General features: G+C 37.1%; 1 protein-coding gene across 1 annotated transcript in view; it reads left to right on the top strand.

Moving 5' to 3' along the window:
- The first annotated feature begins 2,561 nt into the window (after positions 1–2,561).
- Positions 2,562–24,703, top strand: part of LOC149151953 (eukaryotic translation initiation factor 4G-like) — a 109,839-nt gene continuing 87,697 nt past the window's right edge. The window contains 2 exon segments of the mRNA XM_089446014.1: positions 2,562–3,130; positions 19,426–19,550. Of these exon segments, the coding sequence (XP_089302140.1) occupies positions 2,931–3,130; positions 19,426–19,550 (325 nt within the window). The 5' untranslated portion in view covers positions 2,562–2,930.

Genomic DNA, 24,703 nt, shown 5'->3' with positions numbered 1-24,703 from the left:
ACTTGCTAACTGACCTCATTTCTAGCTTTTCCTAGACTAGGTGTACCTCCATCGCCCACCAAACCGCACCCAACTAGAGGTTCACCTTCCCCGACTAAGTTCTTGACTCCACCAACAAACACAAACTTCACTCGATTTTCGAAGGACAAACTAAATTTATCCCCACGAACATCAAAATCTAGCTCAAACATTATTAGTAGAGGCTTCATTTCCTTACCCGTGCACATACACCGACCTCTTTCACCCCTCGTTGAACTCATAATTATTGCCAGCCCACTAGTCATTGTATTAATATCCACTTGTGTTATTGCATACAGGCTCATACCAGGGGCGAGTTGCGCCCCTTGGCCTTTAATGTCCATCATGTCGGCAGGGTGGTCGGCTTGTCCCATGAGAGTTATCCCATGCGACCTGCCCGATCATTAGATTCACCCCCATCAAGGAGACATAACTTGAGGACTTGAGTTATTTGGTAGTATTTAATTTATTTATAAATCACCTTTTTTAGATGGAGAAGTTAGCTTTTTCGTTAATGTTTATTATGATTAATTTACATTAATTTTTGAACTTTTTTCTTTCGAAATTTGTTGAATAGTGATTGAAGTGTGTAGATTTTTTGTTTTTTCCTCATAAAGACTTTAATTTTGCAATAGAACATTACACACTTTATTGTAATTATGTAATTTAAAATAAAAGATCTATTTTAACTTAAAAAATATCAAGCATTGAGAGAAGTCAAATCCTTTGAGACACAAATTTCATTTTTTGCTCCCCACACAAAGGTTTGCACATTAAGTGAAATGGACCCTCTTGATGCTTGATAATTTGAGCTTAAGATGGATCTAAATTAATTTATTTACAAGGCTAGTCTATGGTTTTTAGTTTTAACATTATTTGGCTCATGTCAACATTATGCACATTATATTTTTCTCCCATTTGAATTGTAAAATGCACCTCTTGACATAAAATGAAGAAAACAAAGATAATGTTTGACATAAGGGACATCATTAGTTTTTTTCTATGTTATAGCACTTGGGGAAAACCCCTCAGCACTTCCCCTCATTTTGAGGATCATAAGCATAATAGGGTAAACCTACATCATTTAGGGCACAAGGCTAAGTCAACAATATGGTTCAAAGCAATTACAAAAATATAATCACTACGAGATTAACATGTCACTTACAAAAATAGAATTTGGATGGGGAGGATAACTCTGCATCCCACAACCACTTGTGTTAGACCCAATGCACAAGGGACATCATGACTTATCACTAAATAATGCTAGAAATTAAATATATAGAGGATGCATAATGTATCTTAAGAATATTTTTTTTCTTTGGTATAAGGAGAACGAGTAGACTCACCCCTTGTCATTGAGGAGGCCCAAGGTCAAATCAAAGGGAGCCTAATGCAACCACCAACAAGCACATTAAGTGGGTAACTAAGTTTCAAATCAGGTGGGTTCCAATATTAACTAGCAAAAGCTTTTTGACAAGAGATGCCCACTATTTGACCTAGCCTAATAAACTTATATAATGTGTGCGTGCATATATATATATAATATGTTTGGTCAAAGAGAATCCAAAAGATTATATTAATTCATAAACATTATTGTAAAAAAATTCAAGATTTTTGTTTGGTTCAAATCTTAGTCAATATTTTAGAACACAATTTTCAATAACCAATTATTACCATCTTCCTTTCAATAAATTAAAAAAAAACACAATCTTTATATAAAAATAACAAATACCAACATCCTCCCTCAAAACAATTCATAATTTCTTGAATAAAAAACCTTCACATCATGCCTCCCTCAAAACAATTCCCCTCAAAACAATTCATAATTTCTTGAATAAAAAACCTTCACATCATGCCTCCCTCAAAACAATTCATAATTTATTGAATAAAAAAAGCTTCACACCAGGAAAATAATAAAATGATTATATTTTAACAAAATATTGGTTCAAATCTTAGTCAATCTTTTGCAACATGATTTTCAATAACCAATTATTACCATTTTCCTTTCAATAAATAAAAAAAAACACCATCTTTATATGAAAATAACAAATACCAACATCCTCCCTCTCGTAATTTCTTGAATAAAAAACTCCGCATCATGAAAATAGTAAAATGATTATATTTAAAAAAAAACATTGGATAGATAACACTTAAAATTTCCATTTTGAAGTTGGAATTTTAACCTAAATATTAGCATCAAAATTTCAATCAATCCTACCTCTTAAAACTTTAAATCTACTCTGAAATAACCAAAATATATGCCATAAAATCATGATCAAAGTCAATATGTTTTTTCACCACATACGTGACGAATTTTTTTACCTTTAAAAAAGGAATTTTGTGCAACCTTATCTTGACGAATTTCTTTTCACTTTAATGTACCGATGTACCATTTATTGAGCACAGAACCCAGGTTAAGAGTTTAACCATAGTTATTGCAAGGGGCTTCAGTGCATCCGCCTGGTCATCCAATAGGAGAGTTACCTGAGACGGAATTTTTAATTATAGGATCGGTGCCATGCATTTTATCATTATAAATCTCCAAATACTGAGATTTGAAAATAACTGAAAATGTGGGACGAGGAAAAAGAAATGGCGTTGCGGGGAATCCGTCCCGAAGCTGCTAACCAACCAACCCAAATCTGAGGCTTACACCTTACCAAACCATCCCATGTAGCTGCCAGCAAGAAAAGAAACGACTGCTTCTTTCTTACATAGCAATATATTTAACATTTGTTATTAGATTCATTCTTCATTCCATTCTTCATTCCATTCTTCATGCTCTTTCCCCTTCCGCAATGATGAGCAGGGCAATATAACGAGCGCGCATGCACGCCAACAGAGTTTCGAGCTTGTGGCCGGGTTGCAGGATCCGCCATTAAAGTTGCAGAGAGATAAGAGAAGATTTATTTATGTCCCTTCGCCAAGCAAGAGGAGATTCTTCACACGCCAGAAAGCAGGGAAAAGCCGCCGGCTCTGGACATAACGCTAAGAAACCGGGAGGACCAGCTGTCCACGTAACTGCTAAGGGCGGTGGCGCACTTGGCGCCCCCCCACCTTCACCTTCTTCTTCTGGCTCGCCTTCAGCTTCCTTACCTCCAACCAGTCGAGGGTGAGTTCAATTCTCTTACCCTTTATCTCTAATTTTTTCTTTTGCTGGCTGGTTTAATTCCGTTGTGACATTTTTATGTGTCTCTTTTCAGTTTTTCTTTTGCTGGCCGGTTCGGTTCCACGGGGCCCTGTTATTTATTTTTTTTGCCTTGATTTTGAGGGACCCTCATGGGGTTTGGTACTTTTCTAGACGTCGCGGGTTCGGTTCTTGCAGATGGAATTTCGGTTCTCGGACCTCTTTTTTTTTCCATTGGTTCGATTTTTGTCTTATGCGATCCTCTTTCTGGGGTTCCGCGTCTGTCTTGTTCAGTTTTCCTTTGAACCAATAATGCTCTAGGGTTTGCCTATCTACTAGTAATTTCTCTTTGCTAGCCAGACTGAATTCTTTTGTTTCAACCAAATTCCTTAGCGGCCATTATCGTCTTCTTCTACTCTTCTTTCTAACTAAAATTTGCACAAATTCAAGCGTTTAGTTTTTCTAAGTGGTGTATTCATCGGGATGTATGTATTTTGACGGAACCCTCTTTGAAATACATGGTTCCAAAATCTTATCCTGTACGTGGTCTTTTTATTATGATTTGTATTCGTTGGAGCCCCTTTTGGAATGCATCATTGTTCTTTGCTGCAGTGATTTTATAAAACGTTTAAGTTCAATTCCCTATAACATGTGGTCCTCACATTTTATGCATTCCACTAGTTTGTTTACTTTGTTCATTGGGCCATGCTGATGCCATTCCCATTGATTTTTTTTATGACCTTTCAGTGGATTGTTTATAGTATACTGTATAATTATTATAAACTTCTGGTTTTTCATAATTTTGCCCATATGCTAATTTGGTTGCTTTGTTATTTGGGCCATGTGATGCCATTGCCATTGATTTCTTATGATCTTTCAGTTGATCGTATATAATATAATTATTGTAAACTTACTATTTTGTCTTACCAGCCGATTTTATCATTCAACCCCTTGAATTTTGAAAGGAAAATGTCACCAGTGAAATTCCTGGGCATTTACCCACATTTGTGGATGCTACACAGCAAACCTGGCAGGGACATCTGTTGAGGCATGCAACAGATGTAGCCAGCCTATGAATTAACCTGGAGAAATCGAAAACACTTACAACTCAAACCACTCAAAGTAGCCCATTTTGGAGATTGGAACTGGGCTCCTTCTTGGAATTAACTATCCAAATGCCCAACAACATTGGCGAGGAATGATTGAGCTAACCCCTCACGTGCTGTTAACCCTTGAATTATTTCAACACATTGCTCATTTATGTTTTCTTGATCCTTGAGATAAATTTCTTATAAGCTCAGACATTACATTTAGTTGAGATTCTCAATTCATTTTTATATTAAACGGGTACTATTTCTTACAAACGTTGGCCATTCAAACTTTACATTCAGTTGAAGTGCTCAATTCATTTTTATATTGAAAGGGGTACTATTTCTTATAAGCTCAAACTTTACTTTCAGTTGAAGTGCTCAATTCACTTTTATATTAAAAGGGTCTAATTGTAACATCTATTTTAATTTTATTTCATCATTTATACCTGTCCTTTCTTTAGTATTAATAACATGTTTAACACTGGGGAGAACTGCAAAGAAACCTGCAAAGAAGATGGAATGCTTAAGATCTTACTTTAGAATGTCTAGCTTTTCGTGGTGCACAAACAATTTGCTGTGTCCTTTTTCAGTTTTGAACTGTAGCTTTGTAAGCAAATGGGTAATGAGTTTGCTACACGCCCAGCAGGTTAAATTGCATGGCAACTATTTTCCTAATAGAAGCAGTAGTAAACAGATGAAAAGTTAAGTAGATTATTATACAGTGTTCCACGGGGACACGTCCCCCAGGGTCGGGTGCGCGCACCCCTCGCACCCCACGCACCCGGGACGGGGAGTCTCTTGGGGGTGCGTTTCCCCACGCACCCTTTTTGGGGAGTCTTGGGGAGACGCAAGGGGGTGCGTTTCCCCAGTGTGGGAGTCTAGACTCCCCAAGACTCCCCAAAAAGGGTGCTTCTGGGCGTCCCCCTTCAGTATGGGAGTCTAGACTCCCCAAAAAGGGTGCGCCTGGGCGTCCCCCTTTAAATTTGTCTAATAAGACTTAAAAATTCAAAATTCAAAATCAAAAATTCAAAACTCAAAACCATTAAATTTTTTTTTTTTTTAACTAAATAACTAAAACTTAAATGTCTAAAAAAAAAATTAAAATTAAAACTAAATAACTAAAACTTAAAAGCTTAAACCTTAAAGTTAAAAGCTCATTTCATTTCAACCCAAAGTCATTTCCATTTCACTCTTAACTATTTTTGAGTTTGAACTTTGAAACTTTGAGTTATATAGATTTAGTGTTCAAACTTTGAAAATATACTAGTATGTTTTGCTTTCAATTTAGATTCTAGAATGATGGATGATGAATTTAGTTTTTAAATCAATGTAGATTGTAGAATGATGAACCATTGAATGATGAATGATATCGATCAATGTATTTGAATATTTTATTATTGATTTTTATTTTTGTTTTTCGAATCTCATGGTATGTATGAATAATAATTAATTCAATAATGAGACTTGTCACTTGAGTATGTCATATGAATGATGTATGTATCAAAATGAATGATGAGGATGGATCAATGATTCAAATTTCAATTGTCTATTTAATATTTTTATGCTTTCATTATTGAACAGTGAACAATGAATATGAACTTGAATTATATATATATATATATATATATACATACACCTCGACGACTCCCCGCACCCCCGAAATTTCCCTAAAATTTGAGGGTACTCCCACACGTCCCCCCTGTGCGTCTCCCCGCACCTGCGTCTCCCCGCACCGGAGTCTTGGTGGAACATTGTTATTATATTTCTAATTTTATAGTTGAAGGTTAATGTGAAAACGTACAGCCTGTTTAGGGCACTCCCAGTATGGTGAGTGTGAAAGCAACATTTTTTCTTTAATCAGTGACTAGCAGGACACTTTTTGAAGGGGGATTTTTTTTGTAGAAAAGGTCTCGTGAATTGGTCTACAATAATATACACAGAACCGCAGGTGGATTAGGAGAAGTCTGATGTACAGCCAGCTAACTTGTCAAAGGCCATCGAAAGGTCCACTTTATAAACCCTATGTTCCACTGAGTTTTCGGGACGGGGGAGTGCGGGAGCGAGGAGATGCACATGGGGGACGTGTGGGACCATCCCCAAATTTTAGGGAAATTCAGGCAAAATATCTCTGAAATTATAAAACATAAAAATAAGAATGATAAGGTACCAACAATAACAATTCATCCCATGCAAATTCATCATTGTTCAATCCACTGGAAATGCTATAATCCCACTCCTAAAATCCTGAAAGCTGTTAAATCTTCTGTTAAATTCTACTTTCTCCATATGAAGTCTGATGAAGTTGGAACCACTCTCACACATCCTGAAACAGTTAATGGTAATGTTAGAAATTTAAGTAAAAGCGAAAGCAACATTCTCCTTTATCTTATCACTTCTGTGGAAACCTTCTTGTGCTTCTGATGCTTGCACTGAATAAACTGAAGACCTTCTTGAGCAAGGTCAATAGATTTGTGAATTTGTCTCCCTCTTAAAAACTCAAATTGCAGATGTTCTTAGAGAGAACATCCTTGAGGTGCAAGGTGATAGTTTTGGAATTAATCTTATAAATAAAATTTAGAGGGAGATGGGCCTAAATTGGTCAAAGGAAGATGGACTATTAGATTTGGGAATAAGAGTAATTAAAGTGGAATTAAAGGAAGTATTTGGCTTGAGGCCTGGAGTATTCATTAACATTTAGCAAATCCTTGCCCTAAAAATCATAGTATTCTAGATAAAATTCAATTAGAAGCAAATTTGGGCTTGGGCTTTTGCCCTTTTGGAAGCAATGAAGTGCCCTTTCTAGTTCTTCTCTCTAGACTTCTCAATGAGTTGGTCGTTCCCTTCTTGATGAATGAAGTTGCAAAAAAATTGGGCTACCTTGAGGATATGGTCAATGGTAGCTCAAGAATTTGCTGTTGTTCCCTCCTTGATGAATGAAGTTGCTAAAAAAATGGGCTACCTTGAGGATATGGTCAATGGTAGCTCAAGAATGTTCTTGAAATATTGATTTAAAATGTTTGGAACCTTCATCTACCAAATTCTTGAAAGAGGTAGCACGAGAATTGTTCGACCTTGTGATATTCCAAATGGTTTGACAACTTCCATATTGTTTACAAAATAGTGAACATATTTTCTATTGTCTTCTTTTGCCTGTAGCAAGAGAGCTTGACTTTTTCATTCTTCACTCCTCTTGGTCAAGAATGTCGAAAATTGTAGAGAGAATGGGTTCCTTGTTTTGTACCTTAATTCATGGAGCCCCAATGAGTTTCAATTTTTTCCTTGAGCATGCATGAGTTCCTATGAGTTGGGAGCTAATTCTTAAAAAGTAGGACAAGTTCCTAAAATTTAGGGTGAATTCCAAAAATTAGAAAGCGTTTGTGAAGCAGTTAACTAATGTATCAGAGTGGAAGGTTGAGTTATCAGTCTTCTAATGTGAGTTAATTGAGGAAAAGAATTTGTGGTTGAGTCTCAAGAGATAGGACGAGTTGCATGAGTAGTTAACTCATGCTAACTCAAACAATCACAAAAGCAAACTCCTTAATTAGAAACTCACCAAATTTGGCCATTTGAATTGCTTCAAAAGGAGAAAAGGTGTATTGTTACTCATTGTTTTGGTGAGCACGAGTTGGTGAGACTAAGCAATAGGAAGCACAAGTTTGTGCGTGGAGCTTGTGAGAGGAAGAGGAAGCACAAGTTAAGTGATCAATTGCTTAATTTTTCTATAATAATATTCTCATCAAGTATAGGGTTTTCCTAGTTGGGTTCCCTAGTAAAAAAAATGTGTCTTGAATTGTGTGACTGTGTTTTATTTCTGTTCCTAATTTCGCTGCAAATTAAGTAGAGAAATTTTGTGTTTGTAAGAAAAGAAAGTGTTTTTAGATTATTCTTATCAACATATCAAAATTTCGTGGAAATTCTACATGGTATTAGAGCAAAGAGCAAAATAAAGACTAGCACAAGTTGAGAGCAACACATCATAGGAGAAGAACTTTTGAAGCAGCTGAAGCACAATAAGTGTATGGACTGTTAGTGGTTGATTTGCAAGCCCTAGATCAGTCAAAGAGTTGACTGTGCGTGGGCAGTTTTGGAGGCCTTGAGGAGAGTGACAATAGGGTTGATGTGTCACAGTGACAAGGAAGATTTGTGTGCCCTAGGCGCAACATTTTGGAGCAACCAAAATCTTGAGAAGTGTGTAGTCCTTGAAGTCCTCATGTACAATGAGCTATTAGGAGGTAGAGTTATGGAGCAGATGGCCAAACCACTGATAAGAGGGTAGATCCAGAAGACCCAATGAGCAAACTTCTTAGTGGAGCTAGAGGCTTGCTAGTGGGTAGATCAGTGAGCCAAAGTTTAGTGACACAAAAGGCGCTGTGATCATTGATAGTGACAGATTGTGGACTCACAAAGCATGGTGGGAAAGAACAAGTCTTCAAAGCAAGGGAAGTCTTCTAGTTTAGAGGGAGAAGCTACAATAGTGAAGAACTTGATAGAGTTGGAGACAGATCCAGGTGGACGAGGTTCTTCCAAGAACACCTTCCTCGCTAAGAGGGAGTGTTGAAAATTGTAGTGAGAATGGGTTCTTTGTTTTGTGCCTTAATTCAAGGAGCCTCAACAAGTTTCAACTTTCTTCTTGAGCATGCACAAATTCCAATCAATTAGGAGCTAATTCTTAAAAAGTGGGTCGAGTTCCTAAAATTAATGCAAATTCCTAAAATTACGAAGTGTTCATGAAGTAATTAACTGATGTGTCAAAGTGGAAGGTCGAGTTATCAGTCTTCTAGTGCGAGTTAATTGAGGAAAAGAACTTGTGGTTGAGTCTCAAGAGATAGGACGAGTTGCATGAGTAGTTAACTCATGCTAACTCAAACAATCACAAAAGCAAACTCCTTAATTAGAAACTCACCAAATTTGGCCATTCAAATTGCTTTAAAAGGAGGAGCAAAGGCACATTGTTACTCATTGTTTTGGTGAGCACGAGTTGGTGAGACCAAGCAATAGGAAGCACAAGTTTGAGCTTGTGAGAGGAAGAGTGTGTAAGAGAACCTTGTGCACAGATTGGTAGAGGGCAACAGAGATCAACAGTCTTGCGAGGGTTTCAAGCCTGGTTCAAGGTAGGAAAACTACGTTGTTTTCAGATTGAAACAGTTGTATTTCTAAAAGATCAATTGCTCAGTTTTTCTATCAATAAGATTCTCATCATGTAGAGGGTTTTCCTAGTTGGGTTCCCTAGTAAAAAAATGTCTTGAATTATGTGACTGTGTTTTATTTCTGTTCTTAATTCTGCTACAAATTGAGTAGAGAAATTCAGTGTTTGTAACAAAATAAAGTGTTTTGTAGATTGTTCTTATCAACATATCAAAATTTCGTGGAAATTCTACAAAGAAGTATTTTTCGACGGTTGTCCTCCAAAGTGTTTAGTTTCTCTCTAAGGATGTTGGAAAGGGGACTTTTAATATCTTTGTTTAGATAGTCTTTTATCATCTCTTTTTTTTCGATTCGTATTTTAGTGCCCCCTTACCTCTTTTGCTTAGCTCCAGAGATAATGGTTGCTTTAAATCGTTTTAGATTATCCGGAAATAAAATGGGAAGAGACTATCTTCAGAGGAGATTGGCGCCAGACATCTTTGATAGCTTGTTCAAAAGATGGGTCCTTGAACCGATGTGGATTTAATTTAAAAGGGCAGGGAGGCTTTTGAGGAAAGGACTAAGATAATGGAACAATGGTTCAAGTACTTTTCTATCAAAACCTACTGGCTATATCTCAAGCTGGTATCAAGGAAGGATTTCCGAGATGAAAAAATGATCCAATCTTTTAGCGAAGCATCCTTGCCTCCTAACTTTGTTGTTCTCCATGTGGGCATGAGCTTTGGAGGTTGAATATCTATAAAACCTACTTCTTCCAAGTGATTCAACAAGAAGTCCGCAAGAGGATTAAGATGGGTTGTAGAACCCTAAACTTCACATGACCCCAATGTAAAGTTTAGATATCCACCAATTATGATGTAACCAAAATGATTAAGGGGATTTAAGGCGTTTTTGTAGAAATCCTTCCTATTTGCACAATGTCCATACACAATTAGATAAAGTATGGTCATGTAGAGATCTTTGGAATGGAAATCAGTTGTGAGACCCAATTTAATCGACCACATAGATACAATGTTTAAAGCATCCTTCCTCTAACTTGAGACCAGACCCCCTGATCTACCAGAAGCATCAGATGTTAGAAAATCCCAATTTGGGAAGAAATACCCCATTAATCTATAACAACTTTATCACCATCCATCATAATTTCCCGAAGAAATGGGATTTGTGGAGAGTGGATCTCCTTTAGATGCTTTATGGCCATTTTTTTTACAGTATTGGCTAATCCCCTATAGTTTAAGGATAAAATCTTCATTGAGAAAACGCCAAAGGGGATGATGCTCTAAGGGTCTCAATGATGGATTTTTGCTTCCTTGACTGATTTTGAACATTTCTTGATGGTGAACTATTGAGAGATAAGATTTTTGGCCTCAACCATAGGTTTTGATTGAGTTCCCAAAGGAACCCAACTCATAGCATAGAACGAAGTTGAGAATAAGATCCCTTGAAGAGTCAAAGTCTGAATGGAGAGAAAATTTGGATTTTGATCGAAGGTTATAGTTGGATAATGAGGCAGTAGGCGGGGGCCTTACCTCACAAGCACGAAAGGAAGGGATTAAGGGATGCTATGGGGCTTTGAAAGGATTGGGGGGTTGAAGGAAAATAAATGGGAAGAATGAGGGAAGGAGAGATTGGCAAGGTTTGACAGAGAGTCACCAAGGGAAACACCGGGGGAGAGACAAACCATAGAAAACCCCAAATCATTGAGAAAACTATTAGGAGAAGCAAAAAGGGTAGTGATTGATTCCCCACTTAAGGAGGGGCTCTCTGAAGAAACTACAAATTTACAAAAAGCATTGTGGCCAAGAGATCCTCAAGAGCAAGAGATTGATTTATGACTTGGTGAGCCACCAGACCCAAAGAGGCTGAGAATGAGGGCACCTCAAACATGGGCCAAGTTAGTTCAACTTTTGGACATGCCACCATACCCATAGAAACCATAGGTGGGACTCCCCATAAGTAGGTGGGTTTCCCTTTCTGTAGGTTGCCCTACAAACCAATGTCTATCTTCTTTGAGGGAGTGGACCATCTATTCGTAGGTGATCATAGGTGTGACAATATCCACACGTAAAGGGAAACCATAATACCCTCATAATCCAACGTTTGACTATGGATTAGGTTCCATGATATAATGGAAATAACATCTGCCACGACTATTGAGAGATTAAGCCCTACCAGAATCCACACCAAACACATGTAAACAATATGTAGATATGAAGAGTCTGCTTTGTAAAACAAATCCACCATATTACCTATCTCCCTGAATACATCTTTCAACCAAAATATGAGGGGAATCCTTAGAAGATGAATGTGAATAGGGATAATCTCTCGCTTCTTTGACCTTGCATCAAAATCGATTGTCCATTTTTTGGTGAAGAGCGCCTATGAACACCAGTGCTAATAGGTGTTTAGGAATTTTAGAGCATCTTCACCAGAGTAATTGACCCAACCCATACAACCTAAAAGTGCTGAGAAGTATGTTGTCATCCATTTATTCAGAAACTCCATGGTCATGCATGTACTAGCAAATGTGTCCAACTATGGAAACATTCTCAATTTTTGTGATTAGTGTTCAGACAAATGTTCTTTCCCAACACTAGGCTAGGCTCCTTGGATTGCTTTACACATTTTTTATTTTGACAGGAAGGGTCTTCGCTAGGTGGAGCTAGAGAAGCCTTAAACAATGAGAAGAAGCATATTAGGGGTTAGAAAGCTACAAATGAAATTGCGCTGCAAGAGGAGGGGAGGACAAGGAAGGAAAAATTGTGGCGACGGGAAAGAAATTGAGTTGGAATAAGAAACAGATGGAGACAAAAATATCAGAGATGCCTTGGAGACCACGACAATTAAGGGGCAACAACAATATGATAAGGAGAATACATGAGCTCATTGCTAGTTGGGAAGGAGGAGTTAGTAGTAGGACAGTTGTCTCCTAAGGAAAATATGGCATAGGAGTTTGGCTCACTTGCATAACCCATCTCAGAGAAGGAAAGATCCATTGTCAATTTTGTTGAACCATCATGCATTGACAGGGATGGTGAGTTGTTGTTTGAAGAGACTTGTGTCACAAAGAGTGGCAGTATAGGATTCAACCAAATTTGAACCCCTTTAGTGCAATGTTTTAAAAAACGGCCGAATCGAATCCTAAACGGTTGAGTTGATCCGAGTTGATGGGATTTTTTGTGACCGGGCAGAAAAAATGGAACGAGAGGCCGAGTCATGACTGAGTCGGCTGAGTCATTGCATGACTCGGCCAACCCGGCCGGTTTTGCAATAACTCGGTCGAGTCAATGAATGCGGCCTGTAACCCCAAAAAAAATGCGTTTTTTCATATTTTTTTAAATTTTTTTAACTGTTAGCTAAGTGTTGGGGACTCCAAGGTGTTTTCTAAATTAGTTAAATGCTATTTGGGGTCCATTTCCCTCTCCTAGTATTGATATACTATTCAAATTTCATGGTAATGTTAAATTCTTAAAGTAAAAGTGACATTTTCCTTAATCTTCATTTTCATCTTGTCACTTTTACTTAAATTTTTAACATTACCATGAAATGACTCAGGATGTTTGAGAGTGGTTTTGGCCTCATTGGGTTTCATATGGAGAAAGTAGAATTTTAGATTTCATTCAAAATCCAACAAACTTATCAATTTTTCAGGATTCCAGGATTGGAGGATTGCAATGTTTCCATTGAATTTTGTCATGTATTAGGGTATGGAACTTGTATTTAATCAAGAGCACCAATCCCTTTATGTACCTTGATGTTAGTGACATTGGTTGTCGAACTCCTCTGGGATTCGCTCCCAAACCGGGAGCGCTTCTGAAAATGTCGCTCCTGCCCTCGTTTTCGCTCTCGCTCCCTACTTTTGCTCAAGCTCCCAAGTAACACTGACCCAGATGATGTTGGCAACTCTAGCAGTAGCCAGTAGTACTGGTCACAGACTTTTGTTGCAGAGGCCATTTATAGCCTCCTTGGTTATGTGTTTTTGTTTTGATCTCTATATCATCATCGTGTATGTATTGGACAATGCACTGGGTGCCATTTTGATATAATGGATATATTCATGAGCCTACTTTGATCATATGTTGTCTTCTATCTATATTCTAATGCTGTGTGTTTGGAAACATGAATGAAAATCTTTAAAATTATGTGTTTTTATAAAAAATAAATATTTAATGTATTTTTTTACAACGATCGAGTCATTGAAATCGAGCCGGGCGAGTTGATACCGAGTCGGAGTCGACTCTCGGCCGAGTCGAAGTCGGAGTCGGAGTCGGAGTTTTAAAACATGAGTTTAGTGGGGTCAAGATTCATCATCGATTTTGGTAAACCATCATGCATTGACAGGCTTGTGAGTCATTATTTGAAGAGACTTGTGTCATAGTGAAGTTGTGGCAGCATGGGATCAACCAAATCTAAACCCTTTCAATGGGGTTAACAAAATAGCGTGCTAGGTCTTCATCCATGATCTGGATTTGAAAACAATTAGGGAAGATTTAGTGTGCTAGAGGGAAACTGAGAGGAGAAGTTCACTCCCTTAACTTTTGTATTTCATATTTGTACATCTAGGAGACTTGGTCAAAGATGATCACTCTCCATAATATTGTAGTATATATACTTGATACAATATAGTGTTTACCATATCAACGACCCATGTACAATTGCGACAATCTCCTGTAGTACTTGCATCCTTGTGTTTTTATGTTACCATATCAACTCATCTTGTGTTCTCTATTTTTTAAACTTAAAAAAAAGATCAATCCCATAACTTTTATATTTCATATTTGTGCATCTAGGAGACTTGGTCAAAGATGATCATTCTCCACCATTTTTGTAGTATATATACTTGATACAATATAGAGTGTTTACCATATCAATGACCCATGCACAGTCGCGACAATCTCCTTTAGTACTTGCATCCTTGTGTTTTTATGTTAGTATTTGCATTGTTTTGATCTTCTCTTGCTTTGTTATATGAAGAGGCCTGGTATATTAGGTACAACAACTTGCAAGATTATTTCCATTTCATTTGATGTTTTTTTAACCCTTTGATGATCTCATAAATTAATTGCGTTGATGTGTTAAATTTGGTAATTTGTCTTTTTAATCTTTATCGTTATGTTGCATATCTCAAATAGTTTTTGAGTAACTCTCTTATTTCTCCTAATTTTAAATGTCTTAAATTATATTAATTGTTCTTAAACATATGTTTTTGTCCATTAGTCACCTTTGTTTCTATTTTCCCTTTTAGTTGATTTGACACATTGATGTAAGGTCTCTATTTTTTTGGGAGGTATTTATGCATTGGCCTTTTGTTTTGGATAGTGTTATATGATATATATCAAGTCAATTGTGTTGACATTGACAAGTTCAATGGTTTGTTTGTTGCACAAGAACCCCTTTATTGTGTTGAGAGGCATTTTGGGAGGTATTTATGCATTGGCCTTTTGTTTTGGATAGTGTTATATGATATATATCAAGTCAATTGTGTTGACATTGACAAGTTCAATGGTTTGTTTGTTGCACAAGAACCCCTTTATTGTGTTGAGAGGCACTCTACAACTTAGTATGGGGGGAGATGTTGTAGTGAAGAAGTGTTAGATCAAAATAATAATAATAAAAAAAACACATTGGCTACTCAATTAAAAAGGCAATAAAAAGTAAAAAGTAATAAAAGTAATATCATAAATGATAAGTTGGTTCAATTCTAAACCCGTTATGCATCGCGCACACATATAAATACATGCACAAATAGAAATATAATAAATCAAGTCAAACAATTGAAACTTGTTGAGGAAATTGCAAAGGGGAACAATAGAGAGTAATTTCTTATATTTTCACTTTCCACTGTGTGTAAGATGTGCAATTCTTTTGTTTGTAAATGTTTTAGTGTGGGCCTTAAATAACATATTTGAATATCCATGTTAAGGAATATATTTCAATGTCAACTTCATATATATTTATAAAGAGAGAGCAAAGTTTTTTTAATGATAACTATAAATAAAATAATTTTATATCAACTTGATATATATATATATATATATAGAGAGAGAGAGAGAGAGAGAGAGAACTTTTTTAATGATAAATATAAATAAAATAATTTATTTTATTTATAGTTATCGTTAAAATAAGTTTTACTATCTTTATAAATATATATGAAGTTGATATTGAGAGAGAGAGAGATAGAGAGAGGGATTTCAATTATTTCTTGCTTGTGTAAGCCAATTCTTTCTTGATTAATTCAGGCTATAAATAAAATATTTTAATATGCATGTTAAGTACTATGTTTCAATATATATAACTTTGTACTTAACGTGCATATTGAAATGTTAGCTTGCATTAATTAGAAAAACATTGTTATTAATTTTTTTTGTTTGTTTGTTTAAATTTAAATTCTAGAGAGAGAGATGTCTTCTTCCATTGACAAGTGCTTTCTAATTTAGGGGACGAGGGAGATGTGTAATTCCGTAAATGCTTAATAGGGAGTGGACATATATATATATATATATAGAAGTTGCACGAAACATTGAAACATGTTGGAGTTTCCGAGATGGGTATGTTTAGAAGCGTCACCTCCCAAAAATTGAAACGTCGACTGAAACGTCATATATATATATAAAATTGAATAAGACATTATCTTGCAAGAAAAACGGAATAAGACCCATAGATGACAATTTAGAAGGAAAAACAAGTCTCCAAGTTTCAGAGTTCGGGTACGGGTACAGCCTGGAATGCCGGGTTCCTAGAAGTTTCATGCAACACAGACACACACACACATATAAGAACACACATTTGATACCCGGGGTGACCTCTTCATGGGGTAACTGATTTGTGAAGCAGAGCAACTATGTCTTCGGGGGGAAATAAATCTATGCCTATGTCTGTCCTTACTCGAGTGGGACGTTTTTGGATCCTATTTGCGCAGAGTCACATTTATAGTTTTATCATATTGTATGATGGTCACCAAGGGGGATAGTTGGGATTCTGGGCCTCTAGGCACTTGATAACTTACTTGGATCCCCTCCCTATTTCGGACATCCCTGATCATAGATGTAGTTTAAGGGGCTCGAACCCGTGGTGCCTCTCACTTGCTTTCTTGCTTGCTTCCATAATCTATATGCCTATGTCTGTCCCTGCTCGAGTGGGGCTTTAATTTTTTTTCTAATTAATGCAGGCTATAAATAAAATATTTCAATATGTACTTAAGTACAATGTTATATATATTGAAACATTGTACTCAACAAGCAAATTCATTGAACAGAAACCTACGTGGCCATCAAGCGCTGTATCCTCTTGGATTGGGTTGTGATTCCCTGCATCTTCCTAGATGAGGCTTGGATTTTGAGTTGCAAAGGCAGTCGTGGATTCAATTCTGCCCAACTCGCTAAACTGCTCTTTGAATTGCTCAGTCTCAATCTCTGTTTATATATAAGGGTGAACAGATGGCATCGCAGCTGAGCTGTGTGTGTGAGGCGGGCGAATTGAGATTTAGTTCATCCCTGGAGAACCCACACTACACGCTATGAGTTTTGACCCGCCACCCCAATCACTTGTCAAGTTATAACTTGCATTAATAAAAAAAAATTGTTATTAATATTTTTTGAAATGCCATCAACTTCATATTAAAAAGTAATGAATTACACAAGTAGGGAATAATTGAAATCTCTCTATCTCTATCTCAATATCAACTTCATCTATATTTATAAAGAGAGTAAACCTTTTTATAAAACTTTTTAGAGAGAGAATTTTAAAATATACTAATAAGAAAAATAATTTAATATTTCAGTGCCCATGTTTAGTAAAATATTTCATTGTTAGTTATGTGGTTCACAGTCACTGGAGATTGGTGACTCGCTACGTCCATGGAATGTTGTTCTAGGCAGATCCACTAGAAGGGATTACTTCCTGTCGGCTCAGACACATAGCTTGACCCCGAAGGTGTCTTGAACTTGTGGCCTCCTAGTAGCAAAGGTGCTTAACTATAGGAACTCGACCAATTGAGCTAACCGGGTTGTTAACTATGAATATATTATATAAAGTTATCTGTATATTATAAAAATAAATTGAAAATAACAAATTTCTTATGGTTAAAACATTTTATTGGTGTGTTGTTCAAAGTGAAGGTGTCTAATTCCTTCTAGGATAAGCATGGAGTTTATGCATGTTGCCCCCTCCGCTCCATCTTGATCGTGGATCTATCAAGTGTTGAGAAGGAGCAAGTCTCTCGAGGTGTAAATCTTTTTACAAGTTTTGCATTCCAAAAGAAATTTGCACCTGATGAGATTTGATCCCTCTCGATGCTTGATAGATTCAAGGTTAAAATGAATCTGTGCTTGTAAACTTCTCATAGACTTTCCAACCGATTGTTAACTCACAAGTGTGCTTGCTTAGTCTTGATCGCAGATCTATCAAGTGTTATGAGGGATCAAATCTCTTGAGGTGCAAATCTTTTTTCATGTTTTGCACTCCAAAAGAAATTTGCACCTCAAGAGATTTGATCCTTCTCGTTTGCGGGTTGAAATGGGTCTATGCTAGTAAACTTGTCATAGATCTTTTCAACTGATTATTAACTCACAAGTGTTCTTGTTTAGTCTTGAAGTTGTTGGTATTTAGATTGATGCGTGGTTTCAAAAGCAAAATATGATTTTAGGGTAGATTTTTTATTGTCTTATGGCAATCACAAGGTGCATTTGAGTGCCTCATTAGTGAGGTTGGTTAGTAAGTTATCTAAGCTAGAGAAGCCTAGCTTTTTTCTTGAGGGATGTTTTCAAACACAAATCATAGTCTTACTAACCAAATGTAAGATCAATGGGGCGTGATGTTTTGTTTTGACCCACCCCCGTGGTACGTCGATTGGCTTCCACCAAACTTCTAAGGAGCTCTCTTTCAAGACTCTAGAACAAATACCACCATATTGATAGACCTGTCGTTCCTTGGATGTCCGCGAGTTCGGATTCTCTGCTTGCGTAGTACTAATTTCCATGTTTCGTCAGGCATTTAGCTTTCCATTTAGAGATTCTTTCCCCTAGCCTTTGTTGTTAAGGGTGATGACTTCCTTGATCTAGTTCCCCCCCCCAAGGTTCGTCCTAAGATTACATGGCTAGTCCCCTTTGGCCTTGGGTATTCTCTAGAGGACATTATAAGGCAATGCATTGCCCCCTTTAGCTGAGGAGCCTTATTTTCTGTCCCTTCATTCAGTGTTAGTGTCTTCTTCCAACACATTGACATTGTTTATACTTGTCATGGTCTTGTTCTGCACTTATTTGAACATTTTTCTAGCCACATGTCTAGTTCTCTTTTTCTACTATTAATGACTTAGCTCTAGGAGCTGGCCTTGCACTCCTATGTATATACGCTTGATGTACTTTTAATTACATTGGCCTACTTGTTGTGATCATTCACTGGACTTCAATAAATTATCTCATTATCTCATCTAATTTTGTCTAAGGTAACGAGGCTTTGCCACTGTAGATGAGCAACACTGGCATTGTCCTTCAGTAAACGCTTGTTAGTGTGATTTGTTTTTTTCCAGGACTATAACTTTCACATCTTTTATTGAAATGCAGTGCATGTTTGTATGCATTATACTAATGAAACAACGCCACTTATGCTTTGAACTTGCATTTTTTTAACGAATTTCTAAATTCAATTGTTATCTTGGTATGTTGGCTTATATGGCATGTCAATGATATTTTGAGCTTTGTATGGTTTGTCAATGCTTTGTGGCTTAAGTTTTGAAATAGGGTTGCCTCCGAATATGAGAAAGTTGGAATTTTTTTTTGGTTTGAAGACTCGAGAGTTAATTTGATTGGAACCTAGACAGAACTAGAGTTAGTGTTTTTGTGTCTGAGTGGCTGGTGATTCAATTGATGCAATTTCTATCAACCTCTTAGAGTTTGTTTTGTGAAGGCTGGTGTTGATGGAGTTTCTTAACTTGTACAAGAACCATATTTTATGCTCACTGCTTTTGTATTGTGATTGGGCTTTGTATCATGTAGGACCATTTATATCTTTTTGGTTTGGTGGATAACTTATTTTGTTTAATTGCAGCACTACTAGGCCAAATACTCTTGGGGACCAGCCAAGGGAGAGTTCAAACAAAAGTTCTGCCAGCAATAGTAAAATTCAAAATGGCAGTAATGCTGACAGTCATCATGGGTTGCCATTGACACCAGGTCAGTAAGATCATAAATTACTTAGACTTGAGTTTTGTTTTCAAAATCTGCCTAATAACCAGATAATATGTTAACTAGGTCAATTATTTATCACCATAAATAACATGTTAATTTGGTGGATTGTTTATTGATTATGATATTTATATAGCTTGGTGCCCTATATCCTGTGTGGTGGGTGGGTGGGGGGGACTTCAACATTTCCTGGGTCTGTTGTCTATTGGTGGGTGTAAGCTAAAAAAGGAAAAATGGGGCTGACAATTTTATTGAATTACATTAGCCTTTAAAAAGTCAATGCACTGTATATCTTACCATGTTTGAACAACAACAAAAAATTAACGTAGATCCTTCTTAACCTTGGAGCGATTAAGCACACATTGATCTAAAAGCTCCTTGTTTTATGACACTTGGTTTTAACTTCCAAGGCCCTTGCCATGAGACTACTTTTCTGCTATTCTTTGTAGCATGCATTTTTGAAATATGTATACTTCCTATTTTAATTTGTAAATGCCAAAAGAAGATCATGTTTCTGTTTCTCTTATTGATGAATCTAATTTCATTGTGTAAATCTTGGGCACAGGGTTTTGGGATGGTTGTAGCTTGCAACCTATATTATGATTTAGAGGACCCTTCTTCATGTATATTAAAACATGTATCACATTCAGATTCTTCTAGGTCACATTGGATCCATCATGGATCTTTCGTGGATTTGTACTGTGCTCATAAAACATCCATTTGAAATTTGTCTAAGATAGATTCCTGTGTTGTATTCTCCTTCTTCTGTGCACTAAACAATAAAAAGGATAAAATTAACCATCCACTTGAGCTCCCTTTATGTTGAATTTTTTTGTTCATATAGATGCATCATGCATGTTGATTAATATTCCAACGTGTGAGGAAATATTCGAAACATTTTTTTGGTTTTTATTTCCTAGAAATCATTTGATGTGGCAATGACAACATATCAGGCAATCTCTATTGTCTATCTACTAGAGATTTGTTTTGATAGTAGAGGACCAGCCAAGGGAGAGTTCAAACACAAGTTCTGCCAGCAATAGTAAAATTCAAAATGGCAGTAATGCTGACAGCCATCAGTAAGATCATAAAAATTACTTAGACTTGAGTTTTGTTTTCAAAATCTGCCTAATAACAAGATGGTATGTTAACTAGGTCAGCTGTTTATCACCATAAATAACATGTTAATTTGGTGGATTGTTTATCGATTATGATATTTATATAGCTTGGTGCTCTATATCCTGTGTGGGGGGAGAACTTCAACATTTCCTGTGTCTGTTGTCTATTGGTGGGTGTAAGCTAAAAAGGGAAAAATGGGGCTGACAATTTTATTGAATTACATTGGCCTTTAAAAGGTCAATGCAGTGTGTATCTTACCATGTTTGAACAACAACAAAAAATTAACATAGATCCTTCTTAACCTTGGAGCTATTAAGCACACATTGATCTAAAAGCCCATTGTTTTATGACACTTGGTTTTAACTTCCAAGGCCCTTGCCATGAGACTACTTTTCTGCTATGAAACTGGATTTGTTCAAAATGGCTGACGTGTTGTGAATCCGTCGAATCCGACACGATTCGTGCCAAATCATGTCCGGAAATTTTGACACTTTGTGTCTGATTGGGACGGATCGTGTCCCAATCGGACACGACATGTCATGATTTCCGGACACGAATCCGGAAAAAGTCACCCGCGTGGCCTTAAAAAGGCGATTTTGCTGCTGTTTTATTTCACTCTCTTCTCTATTTTGCTGTGGGTTTACTGTGAGTGTGTTGGAGCAAGGAGCAAAGGGTGTGGGAGCGTTTTCAAGGAGATTCAAGCAACAGGTAAGTGCATTTCTTCTCTATTTGTTTTGCATTTTTATTACAGCGGTTTGCATATGCATTTCTTTTACAAATTTGTGCATTTTTTGGTTTTTTTTTTTTACAGTATTCATGGCTCAATCAAGGGCAGTAGGGAAGGGCCGAAGGAAGGGGAAGAATGTCCCCTTTGGAGATGCCCCTCCTCCCCAATTTCTTTAGAGTCTGCTACAAGTATTCCTTCTATTGCAAGTAATGTTGAGGGAAGACATCCTCCTCAATGTAGCATTGAGAAATATCCTTTGTGGAAATATGTGACAAGAGAGCAAAGGCCAAGCAACAAGGTGAAGGGAGGAGGCAATGTGAATTGGAGATGCAACTTTCGCCACAATACTTTCACGAGCACATATTTCCGTGTGAAAGGCCATTTGTTGGCTTTACCAGGTTGTGGAATTGGAGCTTGTACAAAAGTGTCTTTACCAAAGAGGAAGGAAGTGGAAAGAGAGTCCAATCTTGGTATGGCAAATGTGGCTGCAAAGAAAAAAACCAAGAATGATGATACCCTTCCATTTTTGAGGAAATGCAGCAACAAATTTCCATTTGAGAGTTCTAGTGTGGGACAATCTGCAAAAAGAAAGACAATTTCACTTGGTCCAATGGACATGATTTTTCAAAAGGAGAAACGGGAAGAGCTTGATCTCACCATTGCCTTTTTTTAATCAAAACTTCATATCCTATAATGTTGCATGCTCAACTGTATTTATTGAGATGTGTTAAGCTCTAACTCAAGGGGCTCCATCAAGGTATGTGCCTTTTGGTTCAAAGAAGCTTAAAACCACATTGTTGATGAAGGCAAAAAAAGAGGTGCAAAAAGTGCTTGAGGCTATTAAAGCATCATGGCCAACATCTGGGGTTAGCATTGTTTTTGATGGATGGACATGTCCAACATGGCACCCACTCATCAACTTCATGGTGTCTTGAATGGTCAAGTTTTCTTGAAAGCAGTGGATACACTTGGAGAATACAAGGATGCACAATATATGGGTGAGTTGTTTATTAAATTTATTGAATATGTAGGTGTTGATTCTTGTGTGCAAATTATTATAGATAATGCATCTATTTGCAAGGTTGTTGGCATGTTTGTGGAAGCTAAATATCCACAAGTGTTTTGGATATCTTGCATTGTCCATTCATTGAACTTAACTGAAATCCATTGCTTCTTATGTGCTTTGGATTGGTAACATTATTGAGGATGCACGACATATCCGTAACTTCGTACAAAATCATACAAATGGCCTCACTATTTACAAGGAGTACAACAATCTATCATTGTTGAAGATTGTGGATACATGGTTTGCCTCTTCATTCATCATGTTGAAGAGGTCGAGGGAGGTCAAGACTGCCCTTGGGGCCATGGTTATTTCAGAGTTTTGGTCTTTTTGGAGAAAGATAGATCAAGTGGCCTCTAAAGGAGTGAAGGACACAGTGCTAGATGATGCTTGGTGGGAGAGGGTAGATCTACTTATTCAGAGCATGGACCCTATCATTGTAACATTATTGAGGATGCACGACATATCCGTAACTTCGTACAAAATCATACAAATGGCCTCACTATTTACAAGGAGTACAACAATCTATCATTGTTGAAGATTGTGGATACATGGTTTGCCTCTTCATTCATCATGTTGAAGAGGTCGAGGGAGGTCAAGACTGCCCTTGGGGCCATGGTTATTTCAGAGTTTTGGTCTTTTTGGAAAAAGATAGATCAAGTGGCCTCTAAAGGAGTGAAGGACACAGTGCTAGATGATGCTTGGTGGGAGAGGGTAGATCTACTTATTCAGAGCATGGACCCTATCATTTCTTTGGTTCGATTTGTGGATATAGACCAACCCATCCTAGGAGAGGTTTATGAGGGATGGGATTCCATGATTGAGTTTGTGAGGAGCATTATTTTACGATTGAGTGCCCCGAGTATGAGACATCACCAAAGGCCTTCTTCACCATTATACATGATATTCTTGTCAGCAGATGTGACAAGAATTCCACACCTTTACATTGTTTGGCTCACTCATTGAACCCAAAATACTACAACCATGAGTGGCTGAATGGTGGACCTTCCTGCAGATTCCCTCCTTACATGGATGGGGAAATCTCATAAGGGAGGAGAGATGCATTCAGGTGGATTTTTCAAGATAGAGCATTGCTTGATGAGGTGGAGGATGCCTTTGCAGAGTTTTCACTTGGCACTGGTCAATTTGCAGGATATGATCTGATTAGAGACAGGGGGGCTAAGAAACCCTATTCTTGGTGGGCAAATCATGGAGCAACAAGCCCTCTACATCAGTTAGCCATGAGGCTCCTCTCTCAAGTGACTCCATCTTCTTTTCTGATGATATGGGTCTGGACAACAGTGTTGAGTTGGCATTGGCCAACATGGATCTCAATGATCCAATGCTAGAGCTTGTTAGATTTGATGATAGTAATACTGTAGAGGGGCCATCCTCCACACCAGAAGATGCAAAGATGACTTTGGATACAGGGGAGGAGGATGCGACAGAGGTGAGCAGTGGTGACCATGATGATGGGGACAACGATGTTGATTTTGATGATGACTATGAGGATTGATGACTCATGAGTCATGAACTACCTACTTCCTTGAGGCTTGTATAATTGTGTAGTTGTTTTGTATTTTCTATTTCTTTTTGCCATTGGCATTGCACTACCTATGTAACACATTTTGATTTTGATGACTTAATGAGAAAACTACAGCTGTAAGTATCTTTTATCTTACTATCTTGTCTTTCTCCTATTGGATCATTGATGAATTGAATGTGTATTTTGAATTCAGAATTTATGATTTATCATTTATGTGACATGTCACAAACTACAATTGTATTTGAATTTTGTATGTACTATCACTATGCATAATGTTACTAACTTACTTTGTAATAGTAAAACTTACATCTAGATGAAGATCTATGTTTGAAATCAATGAATGTATCATGAATGAGAATTTGTGTAAGAAATCTCTCTCTCTCTCTCTCTATATATATATATATATATATATAACATATTCGAACGTGTCCTTTTTCGGGGGGTCAATGTGTTCGTATCCGACACTCGAATCCCCGTATCCGTTGAATCCTTAATCCACGTGTCAGGGGACTTAACTTTTTTGCTATTCTTTGTAGCATGCATTTTTGAAATATGTATACTTCTTATTTTAATTTGTAAATGCCCAAAAAGGATCATGCTTCTGTTTCTCTTATTGATGAACCTAATTTCATTGTGTAAATCTTGGGCACAGGGTTTTGGGATGGTTGTAGCTTGCGACCTATATT

This window comes from Pinus tabuliformis, chromosome 9, assembly GCF_031772625.1.
Source record: "Pinus tabuliformis cultivar Carrire ecotype Pingquan chromosome 9, CPIR1, whole genome shotgun sequence".
Lineage (NCBI taxonomy): Eukaryota > Viridiplantae > Streptophyta > Pinopsida > Pinales > Pinaceae > Pinus > Pinus tabuliformis.
The sequence above is the reverse complement of the archived record's forward strand: the minus strand, read 5'-3'. Positions and strand labels throughout refer to the sequence as shown.